This window comes from Cimex lectularius, unplaced genomic scaffold (assembly GCF_000648675.2).
Source record: "Cimex lectularius strain Harlan isolate CLEC.00 unplaced genomic scaffold, Clec_2.1 scaffold190, whole genome shotgun sequence".
In the NCBI taxonomy this organism is placed as follows: Eukaryota; Metazoa; Arthropoda; class Insecta; order Hemiptera; family Cimicidae; genus Cimex; species Cimex lectularius.
This window is the reverse complement of record NW_019392798.1, coordinates 530920-550244: the sequence shown is the minus strand read 5'-3', so window position 1 is coordinate 550244 and position 19325 is coordinate 530920. Positions and strand designations below refer to the sequence as shown.

Sequence of the window (19325 nt, the reverse complement as noted above, 5' to 3'; positions counted from 1 at the left end):
TTGGACCTTTTTAAAAGGACTGCTCGTAATATCATGCTATTAATATAGTCTCGTTGTAATCAGTTTCTTGTCTATTTAGAGAATTTATAAGCTCTTCATTCTGGTTATGAACTGAAACAATTTAAAATTTTTAATTTTGTTTAACTTCAAACAAATAAAACGTTTATTAGCTGATTACCCATTTGGTCTATAATTGGAGCCATTCTTAAAGTAATTCCTACAAGAAGCATACAGGTCAGAAGAAGGAAACCGGCAGTAATTATTATCGTCCACCTTGCTCGTTTTGGAAGATCCTCAGGATCTACAATCTAAAAAACAAAAAGTAATTAGTATTTTGTATTAAAAAATTCACGTTTTAATTCGATCGTAAAACTTCAAATGGCTCAATTTAGCTTATTATTTATTACTGATTTCTGTAAACCCAACTCACGCACGCACGCGCGCGCACACACACACAAACACACAAAAAAATTGATAATACTATTTGATTCAATACTAAAACTTCAATATCCAGCAGACATGGAAGTTTTCGCATTTGCACATGACCTGCTAATAGAATGTGGTAAAACAAAATTTGATTTGGAAATCTTTGGAAATAAGTGCGTATTTCTCACAGAATAATGGTTATACGAAAAGAAATTGTTCAGCGTAGAAAAGTCCAAAGCCCAGAGTATATATCTAAAAAAAAGTTATGTTTATGATATGAATATTATTTGGGGAAAAAACAAAACAGGATTACTGATGAGATAAGCTACTTAGGAATCATTTTCGATGAACATTTATCATGGACTAAACATATTGAGTACATCCGTATTTGCACGATGCAGCTTATACATAATTGGCTAAGTCTGCCAAGGTCTACTGGGGCCTGGGTGCGTATGAACTAAAAATAATATACAAAGGGCAATCATAACCATTCTAACATATGGGGTCCAAGCATGGCAGGAAACCTTCAAAAAGAAAGGAAAAAAATACAGCAGGTTTAGCGCTTAATGCTTTTGACAGTTATGAATGGCTACAAGACAATTTCCCACGAAGCAGCAAATGTATATTGACTATCCATCATCCTCTTAAAAATTGAAGAAATTGTTGATGAATTTTTAATTAGAAATCGTGAGATGCAGTCTGGTGTGATGTAGGTTTCAGAAAAACATTTTCTTTATCGTGCCAACGTTTCGATCTTTATTGAGATCATCTTCAGGGCCCGGGATTTACAAACATTGTTTACATATAACAATTACATTTTATTGTGGGTCCTTTAAGGAATGAGTATATTCCGTCCTTTAAGGTTTGATTAACCCCCTTGAGGCCGGTGATCTGTCTCAAAATCAAAGGAATTTTGATTTGAAATAAAATACGAACACCTCTATTTTGTTTCTTTTAAAACAAAAATGTATTTCCTTATGAATCAAAAATGATATATAAAAAATATAAAACAACAAAACATGAATCTTTGCTTACAAACTAACAATATAAGAATAATTAGATACTATGGGAATAATATGGGCCTGAAGGGCAAAATTAAAATAATCAACCTTGATAGCCAAAATGGAAAATACCAAACAAAAGAACCATAAATGAAAATGGGCCTCACAACAGAAATAATTTATATTAATAAAAATCAAAGTGGATACAAATCTGATTTGACTGGCTTTCAGCTGGATTTTTTTCTTATTGTTTTTCTTCCAATGCCTAGGCTGGACTGAACTATCCGTTCTCGCTTTCCTGCCTCCAGCATGGAGGGGAGAGCCTGGAAATAATTTGTTGTCATAATTTTTGATGTGGAAAAGTGAATTTATACAACGCAAAATATATTTTTTATATATTCAATCAAAGTATTTCTACTCACTCAAAGTGTTTGTCTTCTGTGTAATTGTGCCATTCTTGCGTGCCGTGTCGAGAGTGCCAATGAGATTTTGCTATTTTGTGTTTATATACGTTGGATTTTGAAGATGACTGGATGTTGATGAATATTCAGCAATTAAAACTGAACCCCTGCTCGGTACTTGTAGTGTATGAGAGTGTATATTCTGAACGAGCGGATGGCGGAGGCTTGTGTGTGGAAGATATTACTGGAACTCCGCGGCACTTGTGAATATATAGCAAAATGGAACACTCATGGCACTTTACTGGCGGGGCAGGAATTGTCAATGGTATGCAGGAATGCGTCAGCTGTCGAAAGCCAGATCATTGAAGTCAATAGGACTGGGCAGCTGCGCGATGTCAAGGGTTGTGAACTTTCTACGGACCAGCACCTAATACTACCCACCGCGAAAGGTCAGATGATAAGGACCCAGATCAAACGCCCTGTCCTTGAGACCAACATCATCCGACGAAAGAATCTACCAGGAAAAGCAGAGGAAATCGCCGAGGATCCCCTGGTTGCGACTCTGGAGGAGGACTCCGAGTGGTCGCCGCACTATCTTACCAACAAGGTGGCTTTGGAAACGCTCCTGCTTCGAATTGAAGCAACTCAGACCAAAAGAACGATTGCCAAGGGGTGGAGAAAGAGGAGGTGACAACCCAGCGTCAGTAGGAGAAAGTACGAGTTTAGAGGGAGGCTCCCGTGGGAAGTAGAAGCCAGTATTAGCCCATAAATTGATTTTTACTAGGTCAGAATTGAGATTGTCAAGTTGTGTGGTGTAGATTAAGGTAGTGTTTTTCACTGGGGGGTCCGTGGGCAATTTTTGACTATAAAAAGGGGTCCATGGGTCAAAAAAGTTTGGGAACCACTGATTTAAAGTGATGTTAAACCGTTAATATGTATTATTACTATTTTATTTCCAAAAGGTGTTTGGGTTAAAAGCCACTTTGCCAACCCTTTCGTGTTGGAACTCCAATCCTCTAATTTAAATTGAAAACATAAATATGGTGCTATCTAATTTCCCTTAAATATAATACATCTGCAACCAACCATAACTTTTATGGCACCTTCTTCAAGTGGTATCTTCGAATTTTTTATTAAGTTTGCCAAGTGGGTACTGTAAGGTTGGCCCTTGGAAAACAATTAATTAACCTAGTCGGCCAACTTTAATTGTTGGGGAGTGTAGAGTATGAAAGACAATTAGTTTTAGTTTAATTTAAAGTTGTAGAAAAAGTGTATAGACTGGGAGGGAAGAAATGTGATGACGGATCCCATTTGCGGCATTGAGTCAGTCTTGTTCTAACGCTGGGAAGAAGATGATCGTGGCCGTCTTGCTGATACTGGGTGAGTGTCTTGTGTTTTGTCCCTACCAGGCTGAGTATTTTATGCAATCCTACCACTACCATTCGTAGAATAGTTTTGGGGAACTATAACACTGTAGATAGGAACCCAAGCCCTTATACCCTTATTGTATAATCGACGAGAAACAAATTCATTTATGTAATTTATTTAAAGATAATAAAATGTTAGTATAATAAGTAGTAGTTAATTGTTTTCCAAGGGCCAACCTTACAGTACCCACCTGGCAAACTTAATAAAAAATTCGGAGATACCACTTGAAGAAGATGCCATGTACTAAAAGGTATGGTTGGTTGCAGTTGTAAATGGAAATGAGATTGCACGATATTTATGTCTTCAGTTTAAATTAGTGGATTGGTGCTCCAACAACGAAGAGGTTGGCAAAGTGGCTTTTACCCCAAACACCTTTTGGAAATAAAATAGTAATAATACATATTAACGGTTTAACATCACTTTAAATCAGTGGTTCCCAAACTTTTTTGACCCATGGACCCCTTTTTATAGTCAAAAATTGCCCACGGACCCCCAAGTGAAAAAGCCACATAAGTGATAATATAAAAATTAAAAAAAAAGTTTTGTTGAATAAGTATTTTTGAAATTATAAATATATATAAATTATAATATTAATTACTTTTGTTTAAAATAAAATATAAAAAAATTAATGACTTGGATGAATGTGAAGAGATATTATGTGTGTATAATTTCTAATCAGTTTCCTTCTTTTGTGATGAGGTTCATAACGGCACTGAATTCACGTTCTACCAAATAGAAAGATGGGAAAGCATTTAACAACTTCTGTACAATAACCCATAATGCAGGATATAAAATTGGGATCTGTTTTTGTAACCAGAATTTGTGTGGTATCCTTGTTCAAACATTGGTTTATGTTCGACATTTGTGGATATTTCAATAAGCTGCTCCTGTATTTGTAATGGATTCATCTGTTTGGTATCTGAGTTTGTCCACGTGCAAAAGGGCTCGACAACCAGTCGGGAATATCCAAGTGAAGAATGACTTCAAATCTTTAGTTCAGGTCTGTATGAAGAGCCGTTAAGTGTTGACAGTAGGCAAGCAAATTTTCATCTCTAATTTGCAATTTCGAAAAATTTGGAAACAGAGCATTCTCCTCTTCCAAAGTTTTGTTTGTAAAGAACAAGTTTTGCAACAAACGCATATATTACGCTTTCAGTTTTGATTAAATTTCATTGGTAGTTTCAAATTAGTTTTGTTAAATTTGGCAAATAAATCAGACATACAGGCTACGTCATTTTTTGAGTTAATTAAATTGTGTTGTAAATCATTATCTTTGGTTTCCAGGAATTCCAACACTGAATCAAAGAGCACATAAAATCGATTTAGACACGCACTTTTATATAACCAATGTACTTCTGTTTTATATTAAATTATTTTATATTATTATTTATATTATATTATTTTATATTAAACCCTGTGCGGACCCCCTGTCGTTGTTCAGAGACCCCCAAATCAATTTTAATTTTCCACGGACCTCCTGAATGATACTGGGGACCCCAGGGGGTCCGTAGGGACCACTTTGGGAACCACTGCTTTAAATCATACAAAATAATAGAAACCCAAATGAAACGGCCCGAGAAATAAGAAAATATATAACTATACTAAACGAGAATGGATGGAAAACAATAATGTGGTTAAGGGGACGCTGGCCATCATGTCAGGAATTAGAAGTTTGCTATGCAAAAATTCCCATCAGTTACATTAAAAAGAAATGGGCTGAAAAAACATTTGAAAATTGGGAAAATACATGGAAAGATTCAGTCAAGGGTCATCAAACAAAAGAATATTTCCAAACGATAAAAGAAAGACTGTCTACTCCAATAAATAATTGTGGAGCAGAGATTCAGGCCTGGAATCATATTATTTTTTGCTGCCCGATGTACGATGTTGAGAGAAGCATTCTAATAAAAGAAGTCATTCTTCAAACGGACAAATCTTGGCCCTTAAGAAAAGATGACCATTGAAACCTCAATTCTTAAAATATGCCACCCAATTCTGATATTAAATTTACTATGATTATAACATATTGATGATTAGCGAATCAAAAATAGAACACTTTCTTGGAGAGAGAGAGAGAGCATGCTTTAGCTGTCTTCTTCGACCTTGGAAAAAGCATACGATATGACCTGGAGATTTGGTATTCTTAAGAAACCCTATGATTGGGGTTTAAGAGGGAACACAGCTAAATTTTTAAAAAGCTTCATAGAAATGAGAAGATTCTGGGTGAGATTAGGTACCGCCTTATCTAGTACATTAATTCAAGAAAACGGGATTCCTCAGGGTTCGGTTCTGAGTGTCACTTTATTTGCTATTGCGGTATATGGTCTTGCTGATAATATAGATGATCGTATAGTCAGGCCTTTATATGTCGATGATCTTTGCTTTTACTTGTCTGGAAAAAATCTCCAAAACGTGGGAAGAACTTTACAAAACGCCATTGACTCATATACTTTTTAAAAGGATAGTTCCTACTCACAGTAAGTTACTGTGAGTAGGAACTATCCTTTTAAAAAGTATTGAACACCACACTCACTCCATCATTTATCATTTCTACCATTGACACATTGTCACGAAAAGCAGACGATGTGGGTTTCAAATTATCTTTGTCCAAAACGGTATTTGAACACTTTTGTAGACTAAGAAAACATCATGAAACACCTCGGCTTTTCCTTTCTGGCGTTGAAATAAAGGAAGTCGACATAAAATATTTGGGTGTTTCTTTTGACAAAGCCCTTCGATGGAAACCACAAATAGCCCAATTGTCTAATTCAGGAAGGAAAATACTAAGCCTCGCTAATTATAATTGGGGAGTGAATAGAGACATTCTATTAAGAATATTCAGCATGTACTTAGGAGCAAAGTTTCGATACGGAGCAGCAGGTTACTCTTCAGCACGAATATCAACTTTAAAACCGCTAGATAGGATTTATTACCAAGTTATCAGGATTGCAACAGGGGCGATTAGAACAAGCCCTTTATATAGTCTCTGCAATCATGCCGGACTATATCATTCCGGATCTTTTCAGGGAGGACGCAATTCTTAGGTTTGTTGCTAGACTTTGGTCTAAGCCTTTCCATCTTCGATTTCCTTCAGTTTTCCTTAACCCTCACCAAGATATGTATTCGTTCATAAGAACTAGGACGAGACCTTTGGGAATCCGCGGTACTGAACTGTTGAGATTAGGAGGAAATAATACCTTGGTTGAAGGTTTTAAATTGCTTGATATTCCACTACCTATTTACGTTCATGCAGGGTTCTGGAGTACTCAATATTCCACCATTAACCCTCTCCCCCTTCACATTCATGCCAATAAATACACTCACTCAGCACACAGACAATATAAGAACATTGTTTCCTCCAAAAATCAGAACAGAGGACCTAGATACTCGCTGCCACGTTCAAGTAAAATTCTAATTTCATGTGTGGTGATTAGTGACCATTAATCGATATTTATTTAGAAATCGTGAGACCACCAGACCGCATCTCACGATTTCTAAATAAATTCTAATTTCAGGTGGTCCTACACACTCTGTATATAGAGCCAAGGAATGTCAACCCTTGGGACACATAAAGCAACTTTTCTCTACATGCTGGACACATACCCAGGCTTTAGCACAATTCTTATTCTTAACATAAGAACTTGTCTGCAGATCTAGCATGGCACACAACACTGCCAACTTTTTTTATTGCATTTTTTGTGTCAGACAGCTGGACTGTGGTAGTTAAGTACAGAATTGTATGTCCAGGCCTATCCAGATAGCAACAATTTTTTTGCTAAGACGCTCACAATTTGATTCATTCTTCTAGATTTATTTAATAAAATAGTTACTTTTGGCTTATTGACCAATGGTGGTCTGTTCAGCATGGGGCCGACGTTTCTACGTTTCTTCTTCTTCTTCCTTCTTGTCGCATCGCTGTCTTCTGAGTCCATGTCCAAGGTGACGTATCTCTCTTCACCCCCTCGCCTAATAAAGAGCACAGTTACGATTAGAATTTTGAACCATTTCATGATTTATTCTTACGCTTAAATATCTTTTCTTGCTTTCAAGAAATTTTACAGTGTGTGAATATATGTGAAAATATATTTCTTTGTTATGATATAAATTACACTTATTAAAAAAAATAACACAAACAGTAAACATTGGTAAATTTAAGATTAGCAATTGGAAAATGCATCTGTGATATTTGTCTGACAAGAAAAATAATGATTTTTGGAATTGATAAACTTCTGCTTGTTCATATTTTATTATTTTTTTAAACAAAATTATTGAACAATTTTTAATAATTTAATTATATTTTTAATATTTGTCACAAACCCTCTAGATCAGGGTCTTGAAGAAAAAAGCTAATTCAATTGTTTCTGCCAAGGATGAGTTGAGATCACCTACCAAAGTTAGGTGTTTGTAATCTGTAGAATTTAAAATTGTTTTGCCCTGTTGACCTTAAAATAAGTCAAAAGCTTGACAGTCACAACTGAATTTGTTTTTTTCTTCAAGACCATATCTTGATCCAGAGTATTATTTAGTGAAAAAGTGGTTTGATAATTCTAACGCTGAAAATTTATTTGCGAACAATTTCATCCGTTACTCTTCGCAAGAAGGAATTTAACGATTTTCTTGTCTGAATTCTGTTTTATTTTGGAGAATAGGAAACACTCAAAGACAAAAATACGAAAGCGGTGAATATGCTTTAAGCGAGCTGGTCAGTCTGGTCAGTGATGTTAGGTTACAAAAAATAATTTATGGTGAAGTGCTTATAAATAGCCAATAGCCTCTTATTTACAGAAAATCTACGCTTAGCTTTTGACTTAGCCGACACATTAGTTAATTTTTTAAATCAGAAAAATTGAAAATTAATAACTACAACAAACAACCAAAGCCACCTTAAGATTTAGCTAAAAGGATGCATCAGCAGTGATGAAAAAGTTTTCTTAGCAAAAAGCTTTGGTGAAGTACTTTTTACTCAACAAATAAAGCATTTTTTTTTTATAATGAAGATGAAATAATGAATTTGTTTTTTATTCATAAAGAGCAGTATCGTCTAAAACCTTAATCTAAGTTTTCTCCAGAGAGACGTCTGGACGTAATATTAGATCAAAAGTTCACTGGGAAGAATGTAGACAAAAACAATACAAAAGTAAGAAAAAGTATAGGCCAAAGATTGTGTAGTAAAACATGGTGTCTAGATCTAAAAATAGCCTACTTGCTCTGTCCTAAAACAGTTAAGACATCTTGTCACACATGCCTATGATGGCCAAAAACCTCGGAAAAGAATACCAAAAATTTAAAAGATTTAGAAAGGTTGATATGCTTTACCATTAGAGAGGCAACGTGTACTAACACTATTTCAGCGTTGAAAGAAGTGAGATTGCCACCATACCACCAGAGGATGGCATACAACTGTGCAAACAGGCTCTTAGGATGCAATGAAATAAAGCCTCACCTAAGAAAATTCAACACAAAGTCCTAAATGAAATGGCTACGATAGCGTCTGACAAAATGAAATTAAAAGAAAATTTTGACAGACACTTTCTAATAAAAATTAACAAGGGATGTTTGTAATAAAAACCCTGAAAATAATAGAGCCTTATTATGATACTCGCTGGATCCAAAATAAAACAAGGAGTGTAGGCCCCAATTTTGACCTAATGAAATTTGTAGGCCGTGTACCATCTATTTTCCAAGTTTAGATCCAAGCAATAGAACTATGTGTACAAGAAATACTTGAAAAGGGATTAAAAAGGTGCACAGATTTACATATTTTCAAACTGCTAAGCAACTATGAAGGCTTTAGTCTCCTTTACCTTCAACTCAAAGCTGGTTTGGGAACACCTACCTCCAATTCCAGGGGCCATGGACAGGCTGATCAAAAGCAGGACTTTGGATCAGGACCACTACTGGCACATGTGCCAGAGTATGCTAAAAGCTAAATTTAATGAAAGGATGGAGAAAGTAGTTCCTACACTGACCAAGTGCAAAATGATCAAAGAACATCTCAACCATGTAAATAAATTAAAAAAAAAAAAATTCAACTGATATTATTAAGGAAATAGCCTTTTAAGCTAAAGCCCATTTAATTAACCACCATAAAAATTGGGGAAAACAGAAACTTGCCCACTTTGTAATGAAACAGCTAAGACATCAGAACATTCCTATGTGACTGCAAAGAAGCTCCGAGATGTTACTGCCTCTATGGAAAGACCTCACTTACGCTTAGGAAAATAAGTGAAGAGGAACTGATCTTAAACCTTAAATTTAGTCAATTCACTAGTTTCATGGTCTGCTTGACCAATTAATATATTACAATGAATTAAGGTTTTCAGTTGAGATAAAAAAAGTCAATGGCACGAGCGGGATTCGAACCCACGATCTTCGGCTTGATACGCCGCTGCTCTACCACTTGAGCTATCGTGACCTCGATCCACTCGGAGTTTTATCTCAACTGAAAACCTTAATTAATTGTAATATATTAACTGGTCAAGCAGACCAGGAAACTAGTGAATTGAATAAGTTTAAAATGAAGTATCACTTCATTAAAGCTCTCCGTGGCCATTTCATTTGTCGCTGAGAAACAAATTGATTACACGACATTTGAAAAATGGCAAAAAGGAGGGAAAATTCAAAAGGTGTGGTTAAGATGGGAAGTCGATGTCCGAGTGGATCGAGGTCACAATAGCTCAAGTGGTAGAGCAGCGGCGTATCAAGCCAAAGATCGTGGGTTCGAATCCCGCTCGTGCCATTGACTTTTTTTATCTCAACTGAAAACCTTAATTACTTAAATTTAGTTCACTTTCTAAACAAATGGAAATAAGGAAGGGATCTTCATCACCAGTCACCCCAGGAAAAAAAATGCTTGAAAAGTTGGAAAGTATCAATAAAAAGCAGTTCATAATTATATTAATTTTTTATGGTGTTGAGTGACAGTTAATTAATGATTATTTGGAGATTGTGAGATTGGGTCTGGTGTGACGTAGGTTTATAAAAAACATTTTCTTTATCGTGCCAATGTTTCAAACTTTATTGAGATCATCTTCAGGGCCTAGGATTTATAAACATTATTTAAATTATACCAATAGATGTATGATGTGAAAAAATGAATTTTTACAATGATAGAAATTTTAGACTAAATCAGAATATTTGTACTGATAATAAAGGAAATGTTTTTCTAAACCTACGTCACACCAGACTGCATCTCATGATCTCCAAATAATCATTATATTAATTATTGGTAATAAATATTGGTTATAAATAATTAAATCAAATTTAACCAAAAAATTACATTTATTTAACAATGAACTAGGCAAAAAATCTTGTAAAATCTTGTTGTTAAATCAGATTTTACTTTTATAATCGTAACACCTTGAATAATTATTTATAAAAAAAAAAGGCGAAAAGAAATTTATTTTCAGCCACTTTTACTTTTTGCTTTTGTAAAGGCTTGAAGTCATGTTGACATGCTTGAGAGATAAATCACACTTATTAAAACACCATACTCAACGGGTTTCTCACTCGGGATAGTTATAAATAAAAAAAACAACACCTCTTTTTTAAAATTTAACACCCATGTCTGGAATATAATAAACGCCGTCTCTTTGAATTTTTGAGGATGTTTTTGTGTCTGATGATGTTTAATAACTAGAACCTTGTAAGGACCGTGAGATGAGAAATATAATTTATTCCTTTCATCCTTTTCCTCCCTTGCGAGACACAGTCATAAAATTACTTGACTTACATCGACTCGCATATAATTCCATTAGTTAGTTATTTTGTTATTGGGGAGAAAATATCTCTTAAAAAAAGGATTGATTGTGTCTTATTGTTTACAGTGGAAAATGAACATATTTCTACACACTTTAATCAATTAATTGTGGTAATTTTTTGAAATGGAGTTGAAAATAATAATCTACAAAGGTTGGAAAAACCTGAGTTTTAAAAAATATGTTAGTCACGTGAGGGGTTAAACTAAATCAACGTTGATTAAACCTTAAAAAGAAAACTTAAACATATATTAGACTCTCAATGAAAACATTATGAAAAGAAACAAAGGAACTAATAAATATAAAAAAATAATTATCAAAAAAATAATTCAAAATGAAATATTTCACATCCTGACTGGCGTTTTTCAAGATTTCAAAAGGAAAAACCTGTCAAAAGCTTTCCTGATAGCAACACCTGTTATTTTGTACAATTCGTCCACTGGTGAAAGACCAAAGGAGCCCTTACAAAATAAAAAAAAAGCTCCAATTGGCCCAGTTCTAAGACGTTGTTTTTAGCTGTTTTTCCAGCTTTTAAAAGCTTCTCAATCGACTTAGAATTTCATTTCGACAAGAAAAAAAAAAAACCACCTTTAATTAATACAGAAGTTATAAAATAAGGTTATAAAGTATTTACCATATATGTCAGTTTATGCAAATCTTTTGATTCCCATCCTCAAAATAATTTATGGGATAAACTAAATAAATTTGCAGTACAGGCAACATGTTGAAAGTACTTTCATAAATATGTACTATAAAGGTTCAGAGTAAATAAAGTAAATAACAAAAACTGAAGAATTTTGGGTTTTCCGAGAGTGCCCTGCAAGGAGAAAATCTCAGCCCTCTATTATTTTACCTTTTCATGGGTGATTCGGATTTACATTTTTAAAGATATTGTCATTTCCAGATATTGGAATATATTGAACTAACAGAAAGGTATCGTCATTCTTTTTTTTTTTACGTGAACGACATAGTCTTGTATTATTTTCAAAAAGATTTACAATTCAACTTAGATCTCGAAAAGTACTGAAACGAAAATTGTCTTTTTTTTTCCACAAAGGTAGGAAAAATAAATGATAAAGACAAGACACATCTTATGTTTAATTAAAAATCAACTTATATTGAATTGACATTGCATTGAAATTAAAAAAAAAAGTTAAACTAAAAACAGCATAAAAGAATGTTTTATATGATACACAATCATATAAGAAAAAATTAACAATTAAATTCATTAACTAAATATCTGTAATGCCAAGCAGAGCGGGTATAATTTACAAGATTCAAACTGTCTACAGAGTTTAGCATATCTTTTAATTTTGTTTCTGTTAAAGAACGAACGGTGAGGTGTCGCATTCTGAATTCTGCTAACAGGACATATAGCCAAAAAATGAACCGCTTCCTTTTTTGTCCTTTAGTTACACAATGAACATAGCTCAACCCTCCTTTTGACCCATAGGGTGAAATTTAGGTAAAATAATTTTAAACAGCCAACACAGATCTCTCAAGTTAATCGGCAGTTCATTCTTGAATGAAAATACATTCAGTCTCCAGCAGTTTATAGACGTACCTACTTGGTTCTCTAGCATTCGCCAAAGACTCTTCCCGATTCTGATCTTTAATATTAAATTTGATAGTCGGTTTTTCCAGAGATAAATTGTCTAATGAAGGACTGAAATCGCAATGGTATTTTACAAAAAAGATTCAACCAACTCTGAAACCAAAAAAGTTTTTTTTTAACCACTTCGATTGCAAGAATTCTAGGTAAGTCTGCAGGCTGGAAGTCCAATCGTTCTCAGCGTTTCAACGTGAAAACCAAAAAAAGGCCTACATCGGATGAAGCATACAGTTCAGCGCAGAAGTCGGCAGGGAGAATAGCTTTTTAATAAAAAAACGCTATAATTTCTCTAACTTACTCCGAGCAAACCCCTAAACCTGAGCTGCATAAAAGCGATTGATCGAGAGACCAATCAAGACAATAAAAACATTGAACTTGTGAAAAAGAGGCACTAAATTGTGAGTGACCAGGCTCGACCATATTAAGTGTCATTTTAGCACTATTTTTTGAATGTGAGTTTTAAAGGAGAGGCGAGGAGTCAGAACGATACCCAAGCATTTGAATGAATTTACAACTTTTATTGCCTTCCCACCAAAAGTCCCCATTTTTCATTTGATGATAGTCTGCCATCTTTTCTAAAAATCATAATCTTTTCTTTATTCAGATTAACATTCAAGCCCCATTGATCGCAGTCCTTAAGAATGTTAATGTTTTCTTGTAATTGAAGGGTTTTTTCGAACATAACGACAATGTCATTTTAATAACATTACCACAAACTCTCCCAACCAAACAATCAGGTAAATCGTCCAAACGACCTGGACACGACAAAAAACCGATCAAAAGTGCTTGTTTTTTGAGAAAGCTCTTTTAAATAACGGCGTGGAGCGAAACCCTTCCGCATGACTTTCAGGTTTGGCGGGTTTAGCGGAACTGTGCCCCTTACAACCACATCAAATTCCACTTCCTTATACATCATATTTTCCTTTTTACATATTCTTCCTCAAACCCTACCAAATGTGAGGTGAGGAATAATATTGCATTGAGAAAATCTTCCTCCACGTCTGAGCTCGAAAGGAGTTCACAGAAGCGAGACGTAGTCAGAAAAACCCTCTTCCAATTAAAAAAAAAAAAAATCAAGTTGAGGTGTTCTCTGATTAGAAGATGCCCTGAAGCAATCAATCTATTGTTCAATCAACAATCAACGTTACTTAACTTTCTTTACAAAAGGAGCAGAAATGCATTACACTTCATTTTCGATGAGACACTCAGTTCAGAAGTTGTCAGTCCCTCTCGCCCTCGTCCTTGCTGCGGTTGGCGGTCTACTGGAACTGTTAAAGGGCCCGAGGATAGTATTGTCGTGAAATCTGACCCTCCTGGCTAGTTTAAATAGGTCGCACACCCTTCGAGAAGACGGCTTTATATTCCATTAAATTTCTCATGAGTGATGGGTCATTTTCCATGAGCACGTAAAAAACTACGTTTTTTGCCCACGGCTAAGAAATCGGGCAAATTGGAAGGCGGTCAATTGAAAGCTTATTACAATTTCTTATCTATTGCTATAGTGCGTCGCTCCAGAACGATTTTCTGGGTCCACAGCTCAATTTGAAGTTTTCGTAAAAAGTGCAAAAATTAAGACATTTCCGAATTTACTGAGGAATGATTGAAGCTAGGAAAACATTTTAAAAAGCCATATCATTCAGCGTAAAAATTAAAAAAAAAATTAGAACTAACGTCTGTGACTTAAAAGGCTGAGAAAATGAGAATTTCCAAAGTTGGCCATTTTTTCGTGCAAAAACCAGGTGGTCGGGTTTTGCTTTGATGGGCAGTGCATTGCAATCTTGTTAAAAGTTCATTTTGTTATTAAAAGCAGTCAACTTTTAATACATATTTTAATTATTGTAAACTTGTATTGAAATACTATTTTTGCTTGCTACAATAAAACTAATATACTAGCTCGAGGAGGCTGCGAACACGGGTTTTAACGAAACTTTTGGTCCAAAAATATTAGTCAAACGTACACTTAAGATATTTAAACATACTTTGAAAAAAAAAAAAAAAATCAATCCAGGGCGAGGTTTTGGTCTCATAAAAAATGAAATGTTTGAGAAATTTTTGTTGATGATGGAAATGTTTTTTACTAGGACACTTTAACGTCACGGCATGATAGGAGGAAAATATAAATTAATAAGTAATTTTGTTTGCCAATTTCTCGTTTTCTTCATAAAAATCTGACCTTGATGAACCGTGTAAACTACAAGTAATGGCGGAAACCGCACTTTTGTCGATGAAACGGAGCTATAAAATAAAACGTTTGGAGTGTTTCGGTTGTTTATTACCCTTATTTTATTATTTTTAATGGTGTAACATCTAATCAAAGCTGATATTAGCAAAAGAGGAACAACGAAGCTTTCCAACAGTTTTAATACCTAGGACATTAGATAAAATCTAAAGGATTTATGGATTTTTTTAAGTGAAACGCCGGACGGTAAGAAAAAAATATAGGTAAGGGCGAATCCAGCCCAAAAATGTCTATATTTTGTTCTATATAAAAATTGATCTTTGAGGGCTTTAATGCTTAATACCAATCAGAATTACAATTAATTAAGGTTTTTAGTTGAGATAAAAAAGTCAATGGCACGAGCGGGATTCGAACCCACGATCTCCGGCTTGATACGCCGCTGCTCTACCACTTGAGCTGTCGTGACCTCGATCCACTCGATTATCTCAATTAAAAACCTTAATTAATTGTAATATATTAATTGGTCAAGCGGAAATTAATGAATTTAATGATTTAAAATGAAGTATCCTTCACTAAAGCTCTCCGTGGCCATTTCATTTGTCGTCGAGAATCCAATCCGATTACACGACATTTGAAAAATGGCAAAAAGGAGGGAAAATTCAAAAAGGGGCGGTTGAGATGGGAAGTTGGTGTCCGAGTGGATCGAGGTCACGATAGCTCAAGTGGTAGAGCAGCGGCGTATCTAGCCAAAGATCGTGGGTTCGAATCCCGCTCGTGCCATTGACTTTTTTTATCTCAACTAAAAACCTTAATTAATTGTAATTAATTGGTTAAGCGGACCACGAAATTAAGTGAACCAATCAGAATTTAAAAAAGTATTTTTGTTCTACTTCTGTCTGTTCATTTTCGTAAGTTTTTATAGTTTTAATAATCTCCATCTGCGCATAAACTACGTATAAAAACCATTATTCCCAAGAAAGGCAAAAAAATATTAGTAAAAATTATTCAAATTTGTTTCACTGCTCCAAGGGCACATTTGCAAGAACGATCGCACACGTCTAATATTTTTTATTGTAGTATAAGCATAAAATGTCCCCCTCCCCATAAATGTTGAAGCCTACCCCTTGTAAGACGATAAGTTTTAATAACAAATGATTATTTATCGCTTTTGATTGATTTTACATATTTATACTTACCGAAGTTGTAGTTTTTTTGGTATATTTTTGTTTGAAATGTCTTGTTAAGTATTCGAAAATTTGTAATATTTAATAAGTATTACTTTATATCAAAGTTTTCTTTAGAATATATCAAGAGTATAAATTATGTATAAATTAGTATATTAATGCTGGTCGGCATGCTAGAAACATTGAACAGGTATGCGTTTGGAATAGAATTTTTGCGGCGGTTTGCCCAAAGCCGTGGCCATTGACGGGAAAACTGATGGTTGATCAAATTTCGGTCGGGGTCGTAATCGAATTACGAAACAGCTTTGAGCAACACGAGGTTAAAATAACGAAGACGACAATTCGTTATCAAACGTAAGAACAACGATGGGGAACTGTTTCACATTAAGTTTTATAAAAAAAATAAAAAAAAACAATAAAATAAAAAGTTTTAAAATAATTTGGTTATTATTTTGGTCCTTCTATCCTCGCTGGCTTTGATAGTTTGAAATTTTTTCGTTTTAGTTGTTGGGTAAATGGGTGTATTAAGCAATTGCGATTTGTTTTTCACCAATAAGTTGTTACTGGGCCGAAAGCAACTTTGTTTTGTACTATTTTCAGTTAGCCCCAGTTTCATAGATTCTATCTGAAGTCCGTTTGCGAACTTTACACTCAAGCGCTGAGTCGAAACGAACCCACCGGGCGGTGAAAACGGCCCAGCAACGCCAATTGAACCCCAGTCAACAAATGATAAAGTTTAATGGCGAGAAGCCAACTTTTTCAATCATGGAATTTGATGCCTTTGGAGAAATTAACCGAGACGGAGACTAGGAAGTGGAAGGCGTTCGATTTAATAATTTACTTTCATCAGGAAAATTAAGCCCTTTCCGACTTCACCACTTCTAAACATAATTCCGAAGTAATTTCTTACGATGTTTAATTATCCTTTGCTTCTTAAAATGCAATAACTTCACACTAGACCTAAAACAATTTTAACATATTAATTTATTAGTGTCAATATTATCCAAATACTTTATATATTGATTATATTTATAAATATCCAAAAACTCCTTCTACAATAGCTGAATATACTTAAAAAACAAGATTATAAGTGCTTATTATTATTAGAACCGCAAAGCTCTTGGTTTTGACCTAATTACATACTAAATTTTCCAACTTCCTCAAAAAGCCATTTTATTCTTCACATACCTTTACAATTGTAAATTCCGCACTAAACATTTTCCCTTACTGTGAACACATTCGAACATCATCCTCTTCCTAAAACTTGGCAAACCAGTTCAAAAAGACTCATCACATCGACCAATTATTTTATTTCCCATCAGGTTCAAAATATAAGAAAAAATTCTCCTTAAAAGTATATTGCCAAAATTAAGCTCTTCTAATCTTCTCTCATTAGGAAAATGACGTGTTTGGAAAATAGGCTGAAATAATAATATTTGATTTTTGTTCTTTCCTAGCCACTGGGGCTTCACTTTGACGATGAACGATGACTTTTCTGTTGGCCTAGGTTTTTTTTAGTGTTTATTATTTTATTTTTATCCCAATGCGTTTATTGTTTACAATATAGTTCAGTATTGATTATTGAACCTGATGATAAAACGATAAAAATGCAAGAAAGACAGCGAATCTGTTCCCTTTGGAAGAAATGAACGTCACAGTAAGCTTTTTTTTTACAAGCTTTTAAATTCTTTGATGGGATTCGTTTTTCATCACATGTGATTAATCGATGAAGGAACGATCCGTAAAAGTGGTGACTGGAAAGTGATGACCGGCTTGACAAGCGATCCGTCAAATTTCTTTCCCTGAAATCACTAGGTTCCTGCGCACTTTTCAACAATCCCGAGATTCTTGTGAGTCCAAACGATTGAATAATGGATAACATTTCCCGAGATGACTTACAATACGTGCATCGATAATTCTTCATCGGACCTAGATCAATAAGTCTCCCAAGGTTCTATCTAATAACGCCGAACCATCCTGTTGTATGTACAGCATTAAGATCAAACACACTACAATTTAAAAAAAAAAAATCGCACAGAATACCAAAAATGCTGTTCTAGATTTTAAAAATTAGCGAAATCCAATTCCGACTACTAGATTGTTTTGACACAGGCCGGTATACCGCAAGGTAGTATCCTTGGTCCTCCTATATATCATTTATACTGCTGACCTACCAACACATCCTGACACTATTATCACCACCTACGCGGACGACACCGCAATCCTATCCTGTGACTTGAATTCTGTCCAAGCTACCTCCAACATCCAGGAACACCTTGAGCTTATCGAAGACTGGTGTAAATGGAGGACAAGACTGAACGAAAAAAATGCACTCAGTGTACTTTTACGCTGAAAAAGCAGTCTTGCCCACCATTGTACATCAACAACAAAGAGATACCAGTTTCCACTCAAGTCAAATACCTGGGACTATATCTCGACAGCAGACTGACGTGGAATCCCCACACAAGACTTAAAAAACAGCAACTTAATACAAGACTTGGACTATTACGAAAACTTTTAAGACCGAAATCGACTTTGACAATTAAGACAAAAGTAACACTATACAAGACTTTATTAAGACCAATATGGACATACGGAGTAGAACTGTGGGGCACTGCCAAGCCTTCCAAAATCCAGCGCATCCAGTCCTTCCAATCGAATGTCCTTAAACAAATTGTTAAGGCACTTTATTATGTCACTAACCACACTATCCACAAAGACCTCAACATTCCTTTTGCCAACGAACTAATCCAGTCCAGATTCCAAACCTTCCATACCAACCTTTCAAACCATCCTAACCATACTGCTCGCTATCCATTCATTCCCACCCTGACAACCCACCACGTCGCCTCAACCGACGATGGCCTCGGGACCTCCTTGATACCTAGGCATACACACTGAGTGCCAGCAATGGCCGGCTCCTCAAAGCATGTGTTCTACCGGTGCAGTGCTGGCATTAGAGTATCTTTTTTCAGAGACCGGTTTTCAGAGTATGTTTCCACAACACTGCACACCATGACATACTTGATCATGATCATCAGTATAACAGTGAACACGACTTGAATTTCCCCTTGCAACTCTCCCCTCCTCCTAAAGCATTTATTCCATGAGACATACGACTATTAAACAACTACCCTCACGTAAAGCTCCAGGTTATGATCTAATTATAAAACAATTACAAAATTTGCCCCACAGAGGCTTACTATACTTAACATACGTATACAACGCTGTACTCAGGACCACATATTTTCCATTGAAATGGAAGTTCTCTATAATTAAAATGATTCATAAGCCAGATAAACCTTATGATATTCCAAATTCCTATCGACCCGTTAGT

At 35.0% G+C, this 19325-nt stretch overlaps 1 protein-coding gene across 4 annotated transcripts in view; it reads right to left on the bottom strand.

Moving 5' to 3' along the window:
- Positions 1 to 19325, bottom strand: part of LOC106664304 — a 167789-nt gene that overhangs the window by 2098 nt on the left and 146366 nt on the right. For all 4 annotated transcript variants that reach the window (XM_014389909.2, XM_014389908.2, XM_014389910.2 and 1 more), the window contains exons 6-8: positions 7087 to 7222; positions 179 to 308; positions 7 to 111 (exon numbers count right to left, since the gene is read on the bottom strand). In XM_014389909.2, the coding sequence (XP_014245395.1) occupies positions 32 to 111; positions 179 to 308; positions 7087 to 7222 (346 nt within the window). In that variant the 3' untranslated portion in view covers positions 7 to 31. The remainder of the gene's footprint in view (positions 1 to 6; positions 112 to 178; positions 309 to 7086; positions 7223 to 19325) is intronic.